We start from the raw sequence: 16863 nt of genomic DNA, 5'->3' as shown, positions 1-16863 counted from the left end.
ATAGCAGAATGGACTCATGGATCCCTATTTTAGTCAAAGGGAAATAATCAGTTATTATCATTATTTATTTTGATGTTGGGTATATATTTTCAAAATTTTTACATTTATGATAGAATTACTATAAATATCAATTTTATTTTCAGATAGTGGGTTGTGTGTAACATGTAATTGGTTAAAAGGGTTCTGATGCTGAATGGAGGCAAAAATACTACTCTCCTTTACTTTTATAATTTAGATTTATAATTATTTTCCTTTTCAGAAATCATAATAGGGATAAGAGTTGGAAGCTTTCTGATGTAATGCAGTGATTCAAATCTTTCTTAGGGCACAGCACATATAGAAATGGTATTTGTCACACTTCCCTGGTGGTGTAGTGGTTAAGAATCCGCCTGCCAATGCAGGGGACATGGGTTTGAGCCCTGGTCCGGGAAGATCCCACGTGCTGCGGAGCAACTAAGCCCGGACACCACAACTACTGAGCCCACGCAGCACAACTACTGAAGCCCATGCGCCTAGAGCCCGTCCTTTGCAACAAGACAAGCCACCGCAATGAGAAACCTGTGCACCACAACAAAGAGCAGTCCCTGCTCGCCACTACTAGAGAAAGTCTGCGCACAGCAACGAAGATCCAATGTAGCTAAATAATAAATAAATAAATAAATAAATAAATAAAAGGAATGTTATTTGCCAGGAGGCAACTGGCCCCAGCTCTCTGGCTATCCTAGGCTTGTCCCAGCTATTCCAGGGACTGAAGGGAATCAAATATCTGGACATACTTTCAATACATTCTAGGAAGCTCTGATTTGGTGGAAAGCAACAACTGGTAGTCAGAATACCTGTGTTAAAATCTTGGCTGTGTCTCTAAGTGACTCTGGATAAGAAAAGAGGTACTGTATTCTAAGAATTTCTTTGAATGGATAATCATGCTTTGTCAATCTACTTGCAGATTTGAGGCAAGTCACATCACCCCTCTGGTTGCCTTAGTAGCCTTTTCCCAGAAGTAACACTAAAAATATTTAATAATTGGTACATCAGGACACTGGCCAATCCGAAGAGATACTGGAGATAGAGAGGGAGCAGGGTCTGAAGGTCCCTCTTAGTTACTGGGTCTAGGAGGCCCCAGGGAAGGGGGTGAAGCTGGAAGTCACTTAGGGCGCTTAGTACAACAGCTATGTAACAAACAGCAGGATATGAATTTGAGTATTTTAATAATGGATACTGCCATGCTGATGTGTGCTGGCTGAAAAACCAGCCCTGTATATCTTACTTCACAGCGTCAGACACAAATTAAGTAATGAGTATTAATGAATTAATAAATAAGGTGATAAATTCCCTCCTAGCTCTAATAACCCATAATATTCATTCTTTCAGTATTTAACTTTCATGAGCCTCATTTTCGTTATCTACGATGCAGGGAAATACCAACAATCTTGCTACATTAGGGACTCATTTAAAGGAGCATATGAGGTAATCTATGCAAATGTTCTATGAAAAAAACAATCTGCTCCATTGGTGAGATGAAAGAGAAAGGTTAGGATGCTAAACAAACAAAAACCATAGGTATTTAAGAAATTATGTAAGTTGCATCAACACTAAAGTAAACTTATTAGCCATTGGCAGAAAATAAGAAAAAAATAAAATTTCAGACATTCACACATACGTAAATCAAGATACAAAAACTATATTTTGAGATGAGACACATATGTTCCATTTTTTTCCCAAAAGCTCGTTTGCAAGAAATTATTTTAATTTGCCAGAGATTTTCAACTGCCAAATAAATGGAGCCCATATACAAAAGAAAGAATTTATCCCAGTCAAGTTGCACAGTATTATATTGATTCACAGAGACATCCTATGCCACCTAAAAAAAATCTATCCTCTATTTAATAAACTCTAGCTCAGATGTGGATAAAAAGTATAATTCCTTAGAATGAAATTGCAATTTACTCTTTTATATACAACTACTCTGGCAAGCTAGCTACCCGAACATTCTAAATTCCCCTAAATATCATTCTTACCTGGAAATTAGACTGAAATACACAGCAGTCAACACTTTTATAATGTCCCTTAAGCATAGTTATCTGTTCTCCTGAGTAAACTGTATAAACAGCAATGGTGCTACCATATGGTACAAAAACAAATTCTGAACTGCAGCCACAGGAGACAGTGAATTTCAATCCTTTTCTACTGTCATTACACACTTTTCCATAGTTCACCTGTAGGATGTAAAAGCATACAGTTACTTACTTAAATCTGAATTAAAAAGACAACAAAGATAGGAAAAAATATTTACTTAAAATATTCTACTATAGAAATGACTCTAGTAAGTCTAAAAAAAAAAAAGATCCATGTCCTAATAGGAATAAGGGCCAATGACATAAATGTACATTTCATATACGAGGGAAACACAAATAGTAAAAAGACCCACAAAAACAAATGTTCACATTTCAACTGTGATAGAAATAAAAATGCAAATTAAGGCAACTTTGAAGAATCATTTTAGACCATTTAGCAAAAATTTTAATAAACCATTGAGACACTCAATACTAGTACAAGTGAGGTAAACGTGTAGGTGGCACCACAATTTGATCATTCTTTCTAAAAGACCAAATGGTTTATTATGCAACAAAATATAAAAGTATACTTTATGTATATGTATATATATATACACACACACACGTATATGTATATACTCCCTCCAGAAAAAAAAATTAAATATATACACACATACATATATAATATATATATATTTTTGGAGGGAGGATAACTTTCTTTTTATTTATAACATTTTAAATTATGATAAAATACACATAACATAAAATGTGCCATCTTAACCACAATTTAAGTGTACAGTTCAGTGACATTAAGTATATTCACATTGTTGTGCCACCGTCACCACTATCCATTTTCCATCTTGCAAAACTGAAACTCTATACCCTTTAAACAACAAAGACATTATTCCTTGACGTAGTAACTATTACTGGGAATTTATCTTAGGGAAATAATTAAACAGCAAAAAGGTACATGCCGAGAGGAATTCAATTCCACACTATCTAGAATGGCAAAGTAACTGAGAATAGATGTAAATTCCTAATAGTGTTATATTAACTCTACAGTTTATATAGAAATTAAAAAAATCATAAGTATGAAAATTATGCAGAAAATAGGGATAAAAGTTAAGTATAAAAAAGCAAAGAACACAAATACTGTGTATACTACAATTGCAGCTTCTTATAAATAATTATATATTTGGGACAAAAACAAAAATTCTACACCTGTAAGTCAAAGATGCAAGACCAACAACATCAGCATCACCCGAGCAGTTAGAAACAAATTCTAGGCCCCATCGCAATCTACTGAACTAGAATCTTCATTTTAACAAGATCCCTAGATGTTCTGTAGGTCCATCAAAGTCTGAGAAGCTTGGGGATAAAGGTTTACTTCCTGGTGATAATTTAGATAAGAAGCTTAGGGTAAGTGTAAAACCAGTATCTAATCATTTAGGAATTATGAGCAAGCAGATCACCAATATCTCCCTTCACTATGGCTAATAATGGAGTTTAAACAGACAGTGACTGATTTGCCTTCTTTTTCTAAAGGTTGGGTGGGAGTGTGTGTGTGTGTGTGTGTGTGTGTGTGTGTGTTTCTGTGTATAAACAAACACTGAGGCTCAAATGGATATATGCTGATAATTGTGGATACTACATTTGGCTTAGCCACCCTCGAGGTTAACATGTGACAGAAATGAGCATGTGTGTTCAACTATCTCAATGCAGCAGCAGTACAGTGAAATGTTAAAACATTAAACTTATAATCAGTAGACTTCGGTTTTTGAAACCCACTCCACCCCTCCTTTGCCTCTTATGAGTAATGAATGATTTAACCTCTGAGTTTCATTCTTCTAATCTGTTAAAAGGAAATAACATCATTTACCAGAGCTATTGTGAAAAATAAAATGAAATAATGCAGGGACTTGCCTGGTGGCGCAGTGGTTAAGACTCCACACTCTCAATGCAGGGGGCCCGGGTTCAATCCCTGGTCAGGGAACTAGATCCCACAGGCATGCCGCAACTAAGAGTTTGCATGCCACAACTAAGGAGTCCGCCTGCCGCAACTAAGACCCAGTGCAACCAAATAAATATTTTTTAAAAAATGAAATAATGCATAAGAAAACACTTAGGATATAGAAGTATTCAGTGAGTCCTTAGATTTATTAATTCCTATATATTTAAAAGAATAACATTCCCTCATTTGTGTCTTTTGATCCTCCATGCACAACAATTTGTAGAATAACACTGTGGGGTGGGGAGGTGGGGTGGAGAAAAAACACAAATCTCAACTAGCAATTCTCTGTTCCTCCTGGAAAAATTATGAACTGCTAGAATGTGATGGTCTTATTCACACATCAGAACACCTACCTACAAAATCTATTTTCTTTCCACTATACCACATTCCTTCCCAAATGTGAACTGGAAAGTGTTCAATGAGGTATAAATACTGAACCAGCTAATTAACTTTTGTCTTTGTCCTTAGGCGTTCCCCCTGCAATCCATCTTGCAACTTACTGTCCTATTAATCTTGGTAAATCACTGCTGTGATCAAATCACCTGTGGGCTCAAAACTATCAATATCTTTTCAATGCCTATGGAATGAAGTTCTAGTAACAGGTGAAGGAAAGGAGAGATCTACCAATTACTAAGTGCTTAGTGTCACACACTGTGCTAGGTGATTATCTAAGCTCCCCGTTTTATGACTATAAACACTTACCATAAAAAGCAGTATGTGACAAATATCATGCTATATATTATGAAAGTATTGAAGAAGAACAGGGTACTTTTGGTTATGATGTCTTAAAGGTGGTATGTACAGTCTTTGAAAAGATTCTGATGGGGAGGAAATTTTCATAGATGTGGGATAGGATGATGGCAAACACAGTTCCCTATCTTATGAATCCCTTTTATTGTTCCAGGAAATAGATACATCTAGTCACTGAATAAATACCTACAGTGATGCCGAGATTCCGTCATAAGGCAGCTCATTTCACTGTCAAACAACTATCAGCATAATTAATAATAATGACAGGTAATGTTTACTAAGTGTTAACATTTGCTGTAAGTATCAGACAATGTGTTAAATATTTTACATGCATTATTTCATATAATATGCAAAACAATACTATAAGATAGGTAGCATTATTAAACAAAAAGAAAACACTTAGAAAGGTTAAGTATTTCGATCAAGGTCTCTTGGCTAGTAAGTGACAGAATCAGAAACTGAAATCTAGACTATACTAACCAAAAAGCACTGTGCCACACTGTGGTACATTATTTTTCTTTAATTCCACTAAGTGATGATCACAGTCTACTGTAATACAAGTGAGCACTGGGTACTCTGGAAGCAGGTAAGCTAGACTAGAGGAGTTAAAAAGAGATTGTGCCTGAAATGAATCTTGAAAGCTGAGAAGCAGCTAGGACAGGAAGGAGGAGACGGTATTCCAAAGCAAAGGCAGCAGTCGACGCAAAGAATGGAAGGGTGAGAGAGCATATATTTAAAGACCTTTAAGTAGCTCAGTATGGCTAAGGACACGGGAAAAAATGGGGAAGTGGCAAGATGTAAAGCTAGTGAGTTAGAAGGGACAGCTTATGAAGGCCTTGTGCACAACAGGCAAAAATATTCAGTTTTCATAACCTGAAAGTTTACTGAGGAAACACTTTCACTGGGAGATGAGTTTGGGAAAAGTTAGACGGACGTTAGAGTAATTAAAGAGAGACCATGAGGGCCCAAAGTGAGGCTGGAAGGGAAGAGAGCTAAGAAATAAATTATGAAGAAACAATTAAGAGGACTTGTAAATGATTTAATAGCTGGGATAAGGGAAGGGAAGAATAAAGGATAGACTCCCACTTTCTAGCCATTGGTGACTGGGTGAATGATAACACCAATAACTAAAACAGTAAACACCAGAATAGCTATTTTAAAATTTTGTTGCTGTGCCAAAAGCTGTCTCTCTGTGAATTTTCCCTGTAGGTAGAGTTTTCTGTACTCTAAGGGAATGGTTTCCAGAGTGCAGTTGGCACCTCAAAGAGTCTGTAAGATGATCCATTAAGGTATGAGGGGAAAATGTGAGAATTTCTATTTCATTTTTAACTAAAAAATAAGAAATTAAGCTTTAATAAAATATATGGACTCACAACAGTACGTGTATATAATTTATAAATAATTATACATATATTGGAAGCATGTACTTATACATTTTTCTTAAATTATAAGGGTATTACCAATAAGGCAACACCATACAACAAAAAGTTATCATTTATGATATGCCTATTATTTAGCAGGTACAGTACTACTCTTAACATACTTCCATTTTGCCCTTACAATTACTGTTTAGGTACCTAATAATCCTGATTTACAAGATGGAGACATTGAAACTCTGACCATAGTCCTTCATGATCTCACCTTAAATAAATTGCCTACTACCCAAATTACTAAATGGCAGGGCTGAAATTTGCTTACTATTCTGTCTGACAGCACTTTAAGTGTTTGAATACAGTGTGCTTCCCCTGAGAGTTACTTTTTCTGGGATCAATGGCCCAATTCCTTTAAGTGTTCTTTGTAGGTGAGTTTCTGGGCCACTTTAGTATTTTTGCATGAATGACTTTTCCTTTGATCAAGTCCTTTTTAAAATGTATTATCCATTCTAAACACACTATTCAAAATATGGGCTTACTAGCAAAAATCCATAGAGTATGAGTATCACCACCTTCAAGATGGAGAGAAAAATGGAATAAAATCACATTAACAATTTATGTATGTACTCAATACCATTTATTTCTATCACATTCACCTTTGATGCACATGTAACCTACTTTTCCAAAATGACCCTGTCACTTCTCCACTCAAAAGCCTTGAGTGGCTTTCTATCTCACGCATAGAAAAAGCCGAAGCCCTTACCAAGGGCTACAAGCCTGTAAGCTCTGGTATCCTGTTCCTTCTGTTGCTTACCTCCTATTACTCTCCCCTTTGCTTACTCTAGTCTAACACAAGAGCCACATACATGCTCCTTGGGTATCCCAAGCATGCTCCTGCCTCAGGGTCTTTGTACTTTCTTTCTTCCTCTTCCTGGAATGCTCTCCCTCCCAGATGTTGGATGGCTCACTCCTTCATTTCCTTAAGGCCAAATGTCATCTTCTGAGTCAGACCTAGCCTGACTGCCCTAGGTAAAACATCAACTCCAGCTTCTTAATATTTTCTATGCTCCCTTCCTTGCTTTGCTTTTCTTTATAGTACTTACTGCACCGAATATATATTTTACCCATTCATCCATCCATCCATTCATTGACTGATGGATGTCTTTCTTTCTCTCCCTGGAACGTAAGCTCCACAAGGATAGAACTTTTCTGTGTTTTGTCTATTCCTGTATAATACTGCCTGGAAAATAGGAAGTACTCAATAAATTCTTATTAAACAAATGAATAAAATGAGAAAAAGGAAGGTGTGACCTGATTAGGGACATGGTACAATATAATGAGTGGGAGATTCTAAATTAAAATTTGCAATGTCTGAGTTTTTAGCCTGAGACACGATGGAGAAGCATTTCATAAAGAATAAGAGGGATTAGCAAACCCTAAAGTAATCTGGCACAAACAATCCTGACCTTAAAGTTAGTTTTTAATAATAAAAGTGATACCTAGAATATCTAAGAGAGAATTAGCTAGAAAGGATGATTAAAGAAAGGAATATGATTAATATTAATATGAACCTTAAGGTAGTTAATAAATGCTTTAAGGGGTCTGGGTATAATCAGCATTATGGCAAGAGTAGAATCTAGAGTCAAACTCTGTTGCTTTCTAGCTATGTAAATTCAGGCAAGTTACCTAATTTTATGTCTTATTTTCCTCATGTGTAAAATGGGTGTTATAAGAGTAACACCCTTCAGAGTGTTGATGTGGTGATTAAACAACACCATGTATACTCTGGCACATATATTAAATGTTAATTTTTATTAGCATAGTAACTGGCACATAAGCTCTCAATAAATATTAACTATTAGTATTATTGCCAAATTATAAACTTTTGGTAGCTTATTCTGAAAGTGACTAAACCAGAGGTCCATCTGCTAAGGACTATAACATAAATTTTTAAAAAGACTAAAAATTAATTACCACATAAGAATCTAGCACTTGTATGGAGAGGGTGTGGAGAAAAGGGAACCCTTCCACACTGTTGGTGGAAATGTAAATTGGTGCAGCCACTATGGAAAACAGTATGGAGGTTCCTTAAAAAACTGAAAATAGAGTTACCATATGATCCAGCAATCCCACTCCTGGGCATATAATGGGAAAAGATGAAAACTCTTATTAGAAAAGATACATGCAGGCTTCCCTGGTGGCGCAGTGGTTAAGAAACCGCCTGCTAATGCAGGGGACATGGGTTTGAGCTCTGGCCAGGAAGATCCTACATGCTGTGGAGCAACTAAGCCTGTGCGCCGCATCTATGGAGCCTGCGCTCTAGAGCCCGTGAGCCACAACTACTGAGCCTGCATGCTGCAACTACTGAAGCCTGTGTGCCTAGAGCCCATGCTCCACAACAAGAGAAGCCACTGCAATATGAAGCCCACACACCGCAACGAAGAGTAGCCCCGGCTCGCCGCAACTAGAGAAAGACCACGCAGCAATGAAGGGCCAATGCAGCCAAAGATAAAATAAATAAAAATTTTAAAAAAATTTAAAAGAATTAAAAAAAGAAAGAAACATGCAACCCAATGTTCATGGTGGCACTATTTACAATAGCCAAGACACAGAAGCAACCTAAATGTCCATCGACAGATGAATGGATAAAGAAGATGTAGTATATATATATATATATATATATATATATATATATATATACACAATGGAATATTACTCAGCCATAAAAAAGAATGAAATAATGCCATTTGCAGCAACATGGATGGACCTAGAGATTATCATACTAAGTGAAGTGAGTCAGAGAAAGACAAATATTATATGATATCATTTATAGGCAGAATCTAAAAATGAGTACAAATGAACTTATTTACAAAACAGAAACAGACTCACATACATAGAAAACAAACCCATGGTTACCTAAGGGGAAGGTGAGCAGATAAATTAGTTGTATGGTATTAACAGATACACATTACCATATATAAAATATATAAACAACAAGGATTTACTGTATAGCCAGGAAACAATATTCAGTATCTTGTAATAACCTATAAAGGAAGAGAATTGAAAAAAAAAGATATACACATATACATATGTATAACTGAATCACTTTGCTGTACACCTGAAAGTAACACAATACTGTAAATCAACTATACTTCAATTAAAAAAAAAAGAATCTAGCACTTTTAGAACACATCTATTCCAATTACCATATGTTTTCATACTATAACATTCATTTTGGATTTTTATTTATTTATTTATTTATGGATGGCTGCGTTTGGTCTTCATTGCTGCGTGTGGGCTTTCTTAGTTGCACTGAGTGGGGGCTACTCTTCATTGTGGTGCGTGGGCTTCTCACTGCGGTGGCTTCTCTTGTTGCAGAGCATGGGCTCTAGGCACGTGGGCTTCAGTAGTTGCAGCACGCAGGCTCAGTAGTTGTAGCACGCGGGTTCTAGAGCGCAGGCTCAGTAGTTGTGGCGCACGGGCTTAGTTACTCTGCGGCATGTGGGATCTTCCTGGACCAGGGATAGAACCCGTGTCCCCTGCATTGGCAGGTGGATTCTTAACCACTGCGCCACCAGGGAAATCCCTCATTTTGGATTTTGTTTAAAAGTCAGATATAGTATAAAATTTGACTAACTTTATAGCTTTAATTTATATCAGTTGTTCTCAATCTTTTATTCTTCTACAATATACTTGAGAGAGATGGCACGCTCCCATTATACACAGTGGCTCAGTAGAGCAATGATTCTACACTAAGTGGGGAGAATGTGGTGGGGTGAGGTGGGGCGGGTTGTCCTGAGTTGAGAATTACTAGTTCACATAATGGAAAAATATTATATAAAGAAAGCTGTGATTCAGAGGCAAGAAACAAAGTCAAATCTACAGAAAAACACCAAGTGTTAAGTCACAGATTCATTTCTTTAATGTAGATCCAAAACATTCAAGGTACTTAAAATGTCTTACTAGTGTGTTTTCTCCATTGGAACTATTCCAGAGCCTCATTCGATTATCTGTACCAACAGTGAGGAGGTGAAGCCCATCACTTGTAAAACATAAGCCATTAACTTTCCCATTATGAGCAGTGTTTGCTGCAATGAAAAACACAATTCAGTTTATCTGTTCTTATAAATTCAACACACACTTAATGCTTGATGATGTAGTTATTTAAACATATTAAAGGAAAACTATCTGAATTATCTAAATATAAGTTGATTATATTTAAAACTAATCATCCCTTTGGATTACTTGAACATAAGCTATATAAATTAGAACCATAAAAGCAGAGGAAAATAGGAAAAGCAAAGGGAGAAAATCCTGCCAAATATAATTTTTCTTCAGAGAGTAAGCTGTGCTATCAAACTCAATTAACTGCATAAACTTACCATTAAAATTTTAAATTGAAAATTAAACTTCTTATATATTATTTCCATTTGCAATCTAAAAATCATTCCATGGACTATTAAAAATCAATAATACTAAAAAAAAGAAAAAAAATCAATAATACTAGTATTTGCCACTTAAAGAAGTGTTATAGTCTCAATCAAAATTTATATTACTTTTAAAATGAACAGGTTTGAGAAAGTGTAATTCTCAATAACCTGATTAATTTAATTTAAAAGATTATTAAAACAATCATAGGTTTTATATAGTTCAACCTAATGTACTTCTGGTCCCAATTTAATTCTGAATCAGAATTTTAACCTACACAGAAATTAAATTCCATTATAAAAATGCAATCGAGGTACTTTGTCACCTGGATTGCAGTGGACTCAAATTAAACACAACTTGCAAATTTTGTGACAAAATGGACACAAAATATTACCATTTCTTTAATTTACTGTAACTTCCTAAATTGCACTGAATTTGTATTAGTTGGCCTCATGTGAGGAAAAAAATAAAATGACAAGTTAATCCAGAAAAGTTTCTACATTCAAAAATTCAGGGGCAGAAGCAATGCCATACTTACTTGTATCTTTTAGTTTCTTTATTTTTTTTTTTTTTAAAGGCCACGCCACACAGCATGCAGGATCTAGTTCCCTGACCAGGGATCAAACCTGGGCCCCCTGCATTGTGAGCACAGACTCTTACCCACTGGACCATCAGGGAAGTCCCCTTACTTGTATCTTAAAGAAAGACAACCATAACTTATATATACTACCAAATGTAAAATAGACAGCTAGTGGGAAGCAGCCGCATAGCACACAGGGAGATCAGCTCGGTGCTTTGTGACCACCTAGAGGGGTGGAGTAGGGAGGGTGAGAGGGAGACGCAAGAGGGAGGAGATATGGGGATGTATGTATAGCTGATTCACTTTGCTATAAAGAAGAAACTAACACACCATTGTAAAGCAATTATACTCCAATAAAGATGTTAGAAATTAAAAAAAAATTTTTAAAAAGAAAAAAAAGCTCACTGGAATCCTTAGTAAAAAAAAAAAGAAAAAAAAAGACAACCATAATTTAGTTGATGTAAATTTAGAAACTGATTTGTTGTGAATGCCTTTTTTAAAAAAACATAAAATCTACAATTTGTCAACATACATTTATTATTTGGTTTCAATTCAAAAATTTCAATATAAAAATACTATCAATGCCATATTTCTATATTAATGTGTTTTTCATTACCTGATTCAACTGCTTGTGACTTTTCCCCATTATGCTGATCAAGAGTAATCAAACATCCTGATGCTCTCCTCACATCCCATAATTTTGCTTTACTGTCAGCACTGAGAAGACATAAATGTTACATTAACGTGTATAGCTAGGATAATAACTGTACTCCTCACCCACCTTTCCAGTATTATGGCATACAGAGGTCTCAGTATATTAGCACAAATGTATTTGTACATTTGGATGGTTGTACTTTTGCCTTTCCAGCAAATATTCAATAGTCAATAGTAGCACAAAGAAGTGAAAAAATAGAAAAAAAAAAAAGTAAATCACAAGGATGGAATTCTGCTGTTTCTTGTTGTTTTTAATGACATGAGCACCTTCCTCTCCAAAGACTAGACAGGCTTAGAGCTTTGTTCCTTGGCAAATGTGTTACTATATCTGTTCTACTGTTTGTTATTCAAATGTTGCCTAGATAATCAAGCAGTGAACTAATTTCACTTTGCTTAAGAATCCATTTGGTAGGAATATGGTTTTTCTTTTTTTATGAAAAAAATTAAGAATAAGGTGAATCATAAGGACAAAATATTTTTATTTGGTTTCCTGTACTCAAATCAATCTTTGCCAGATATACAAGAAATAAATTTAATGTCTCCTTGAAATTCGACACTTATTTTCATTTTATTTCAAGTGAAACGAAAAAAGGTAAAACCATGATCATATATCAATTTCAGCTTCTAAACTACTACTAAAGAAAATATAAATCAGTTCAACTGATGCTATCATATCCTCACAAAGCCCTCAATAATATTCTAACCTGTTGGGTTTATCCAGGTCATTTTAATTAGAAAGAGTATTACGCTGCATTTTATAAGCTTATTTCTCATTTATAAACCTTTAAAAAAATATCTATACAGGGTTTATCTCTTCCCATAACTTTGGTTATTTTCACAGATCACCATCAAACGTAGCCAATTAGAATAGTCGGCAAAAAGTTAGCATTTTCCATTCTCAATTTGGTTTTCTTTCTTTCCAGCTGGGGAATAGGTCTGCAATGGGAGGAGTCTGAGGACTTAAGTCTCTTCTGAAACAGATTAGATATGCACATAACTAACTCCTAACATTGATTACTAGGTCCATTGTAGTACTGATTCAAATTCCTGGGGTACTCTGAGAATTGAAAGCCTCAGTTTCCCTCCTGATTTGAGGAAAACCAAATTAGAAACAAACAATGTAAATCCAGTCTAGCATGGACCCACAAGTAGTGCCTAGCTCCTCACCTTCACACCTCTTTGGCCAGCCTTCTTATGGCTACATTCTAGACTTTGTTCTACTTCAGAAATCATAAATTTCAATGTCACATTCTGCAAACTACTAACAGAAGCTTCTCTGAGGAATAGACTGTGACAGAGAGGAAGGGCTGGCTGCTATACAAATATTGAGACATTTCTTTATAAGACTAATAAAAGTAGTTTTTGTAATAATTCTTCTGCAAAAAGTTTTATTAAAATGTCTACATCAAAATTTGATTACTACTTCCTGTCCCTTCAGTTTTTAAATTTTCTTATCAACACTCATGCTTGTATCTCATTAGGTCCTTGATCCTTCCTATAAGCCTTTTGGTGATTTTATTTCCTTCCTTATACCTGTGACTTGAACGATTTTTAGACAATTGTTAAGTCTGTGTCATTCAATGTTTTGATTTCTGTGGCTTAGTACAGCTGTGGGCTACACCTTCGATAGAGCACAAAATACTGACCAGCAATCCTATGTGCCCTTAATCAGCTCCTTCTTCCATTCATTAAAACTGTTATTCCAAATCTTTAACTACCTTCCCTGAAAATTGCATCCTATTCCAGTATTTTCAATAGATGACATCAAGTTCTACTCACTAAAAAACAACAGAGGCCACTGGGTTCACATTTCTTGAGCTTCTCTGCCAAAGTCACAAATTTAATTGTATTCATGCCTTTTTCCTCCTTCCATTTAGTCTCATGATACCCTTCATGTGTCAAATCAGTGTCCCCTTCTATTGGGACCCTTGATATTACCCTCTCTTGTCTAGTCAAGGTCCTGATGTACCAATTATTCCCTCCATTTCTTCCTTTTTAAAAAAAAATTAATTTGTTTATTTATTTATTTATGACTGCGTAGGGTCCTTTCTGCTGCATGTGGGCTTTCTCTAGATGCGGCGAGCAGGGTCTACTCTTCATTATGGTGCATGGGCTTCTCATTGTGGTGGCTTCTCTTGCTGTGGAGCACAGGCTCTAGGCACACAGGCTTCAGTAGTTGCAGCACGCAGACTCAGCAGTTGCAGCACGTGGGCCCTAGTGTGCGCGGGTTTCAGTAGTTGTGGCGTGCGGGCTTCAGGAATTGTGGCTCATGGGCTCTAGAGTGCAGGCTCAGTAGCTGTGGAGCATGGGCTTAGTTGCTCTGCAGCATGTGGGATCTTCCCAGAACAGGGCTCAAATCTGTGTCCCCTGCATTGGCAGGCAGATTCTTAACCATTGCGCCACTGGGGAAGTCACCCCTTCATTTCTTATCTTCACTAATTTCTCTCCAGCGATACTTTTCCGTCAGCATTTAAATATGTAAGACTCTTCCTTTCAGCAAACAACACCCCCAACCCCCCTGATCCTCAAGAGTTAAGTGCTTTTAACACAACACTGTAAAACAACTATACCCCAATTAAAAAAAAAAAAAAAAAAAGAAAAAGAGTTAAGTGCTCTTGTTCTTTTTTCCCATATTATACCTACCAGAGACATATCTCTATTAAAGCATTTTTCAGGATGTTCTGAAATCACTGATTTTTCTGACTATACCCCCTCATTAGACTATTACCTTCTTGAAAGGACTACGCCTGTGTTACCTCTGTGTCCCTAGCACAATGCTTGGCACATGACAGGAGTCATTAAATGTTAGTAAACTGAATCAATGAGTGGATGAATGTGCTGAATCAGATTCAAAATAATTTTGGGTTAAAGAAAATGAATTAAAATGCTACTATTCTTAAATTGACAGTGTTACACTTTTGTAAGCAAAAATGACACAACACAGTTGTTTCATGGGTAGTACTAGTAGATTTGCATTGCTACATAGATTCTGTTGTTTTCTCTGTTTTACAAAGTGAGCACCTTCAAGATAGATAGTCAGGATTAAGATTATGATGCAAAGGAAGATTTCTTTTGGTGATATGAATTAAAATCTGTAACTCAATTATCTTATTTTCTAGGACCTACTTAGCAACTAAATATGCGTCTAACATAAAAACAGTCTTTCCAAAATGCTTATCATTAATTATTAACTTCAAAACCAAATAATTTGCATTTTACCTTGCAGTTGCCAAGATATACTCATAACGCGGTGACCAGGAAACTGCCAATATTTCTTGTCTGTGACCTGCAAAACAACTGTATAAAATGACTTGCAAAATATTTGAAAAAAATCAAAAGATACAGTGCAATTAATTTTGTTGGATTATGAAGAAAGCATAGACTAAATCTTAAAAATAAATTGATACAATCATGATTTTTTTCACATTTATAATAATCTATATTTAAATATTAATGTGAAATCTATGGGGCATTTCTCACAATGCTATTTTATTATAAAAGGTCTGGGTTTGCTTTGGAAAAAACATTCAGAGCAAGTGAGTCTGTCTTTTCAAATACAGGTGTTAGCCTAGCAAGTCTATCTATTAATAAGTGATATAGCTCAAGCTTACTTACTTATCTCTACAACAAAATCCCTGCAACAAACCACCATACAAGATAAACATTCTAAAGAATAAAAATGTTCTCTAAGTTTTCAGAAAGTTATAACAGAAAAAAATTATTTTAAATCATGATTGTAAAAGGTATTTATATAAAAATTTTTATCTAGAAAGCACAAGTGATAAGTTCATAGGATAAGTGATTTCAGCATTTTAATTCACTTCTACCTAACTAAACTATTCAAATCATATATTTTCATCTACCTAGCTTATATTCATAGAAATTCATGATAATGTAAAACAAATGTTATCCATCTCACGAAGTTTTCCTGATATATTTATTATGTGTTTCTCAGAGATGAATAAAAATAGTATATCTGAATTACATCCTATTTTTTCACTGTTTAGAATTAGATGATCTAATACTAATAAAAAAGTAGCAAAAATAATTTAAGCTAGTAAAACTTTACCGAAGTATTATTTCAATACCTTTTTCTAAAATATTTTTATTGAGAAAAGAAGCACCTAAATATTAAGAATGTTTACTCAGCCAGAACAATATTAAAAAAATGCTCATGGAGACAAATGTACTGATGTAAGTTTCATAAGTAGTTCATTTTTTTCAATGTAGAAATAACACACGGTTTTTGAGTTAGACTTTCTATATTCTTTGAGCTTCCCCTTGGCTACTGTACATAAAAATGTCTCAATAGTTTAGTTTTATAACAATAATGCACAAAAGGATCTTTAATTCCCTGCTGACTTCTAACAACTAGCACAAAATACATCAGTCATGTCACTTATAAAGAATACATTGTTAATAATGTTTCATTTTGTTGAATGGTTTACTCAAAGTAGTTGTTGTTTAAAATACCCTGTAGAATGTGGGAACAGGATCCAGACTTTAAGTCACAAAGTTGTACTTTGGGCCCTCTAGTACCAACTGTAAAAACAAAACAAAAAAAATAGTTTAAGATAATTTTACTATAAATCATCACCAAAAGGAAACAAGAAACTACCCTATGAGTCATGACATACTCACTGTATCCATGCAGAAATATAAAAATGTATGCTAATAATATACTTTAAATAGTTATTAATGTTTATAACTAGAAAAATTCATTTTATTTTAATAGCTTAGCTTTTCCATGGTAATGATATACTTCTAATCACTAGTAACAGATTCACAGAAACTCTGGATACAGACTGAGTGGACCTCAAAGACAAGTTAGTGCCCAAACTCTTTAAAGATGAAGCAGCTGACTGATGTCTGGAGGTGAAGAGATTCATGAAGTGCCACAGAAATAATATCGCAGGGACCTGATACCTGATACCAGGAAGACATTTTTTCTTC

At 35.2% G+C, this 16863-nt stretch overlaps 1 protein-coding gene across 2 annotated transcripts in view; it reads right to left on the bottom strand.

Moving 5' to 3' along the window:
* Positions 1–16863, bottom strand: part of ERCC8 (ERCC excision repair 8, CSA ubiquitin ligase complex subunit) — a 58376-nt gene that overhangs the window by 6815 nt on the left and 34698 nt on the right. For both annotated transcript variants that reach the window (XM_082837014.1, XM_082837015.1), the window contains 5 exons: positions 16384–16452; positions 15130–15196; positions 11813–11913; positions 10152–10276; positions 2019–2216 (listed from right to left, as the gene is read on the bottom strand). In XM_082837014.1, coding sequence (XP_082693140.1) covers positions 2019–2216; positions 10152–10276; positions 11813–11913; positions 15130–15196; positions 16384–16452 — 560 coding nt within the window. The remainder of the gene's footprint in view (positions 1–2018; positions 2217–10151; positions 10277–11812; positions 11914–15129; positions 15197–16383; positions 16453–16863) is intronic.

The sequence above is a fragment of the Leucopleurus acutus genome (assembly GCF_964270905.1).
Source record: "Leucopleurus acutus genome assembly, chromosome: 3".
Classification (NCBI taxonomy): Eukaryota; Metazoa; Chordata; class Mammalia; order Artiodactyla; family Delphinidae; genus Leucopleurus; species Leucopleurus acutus.
Note: the sequence above shows the minus strand (reverse complement) of the source record. Positions and strands in the feature narration are given on the sequence as shown.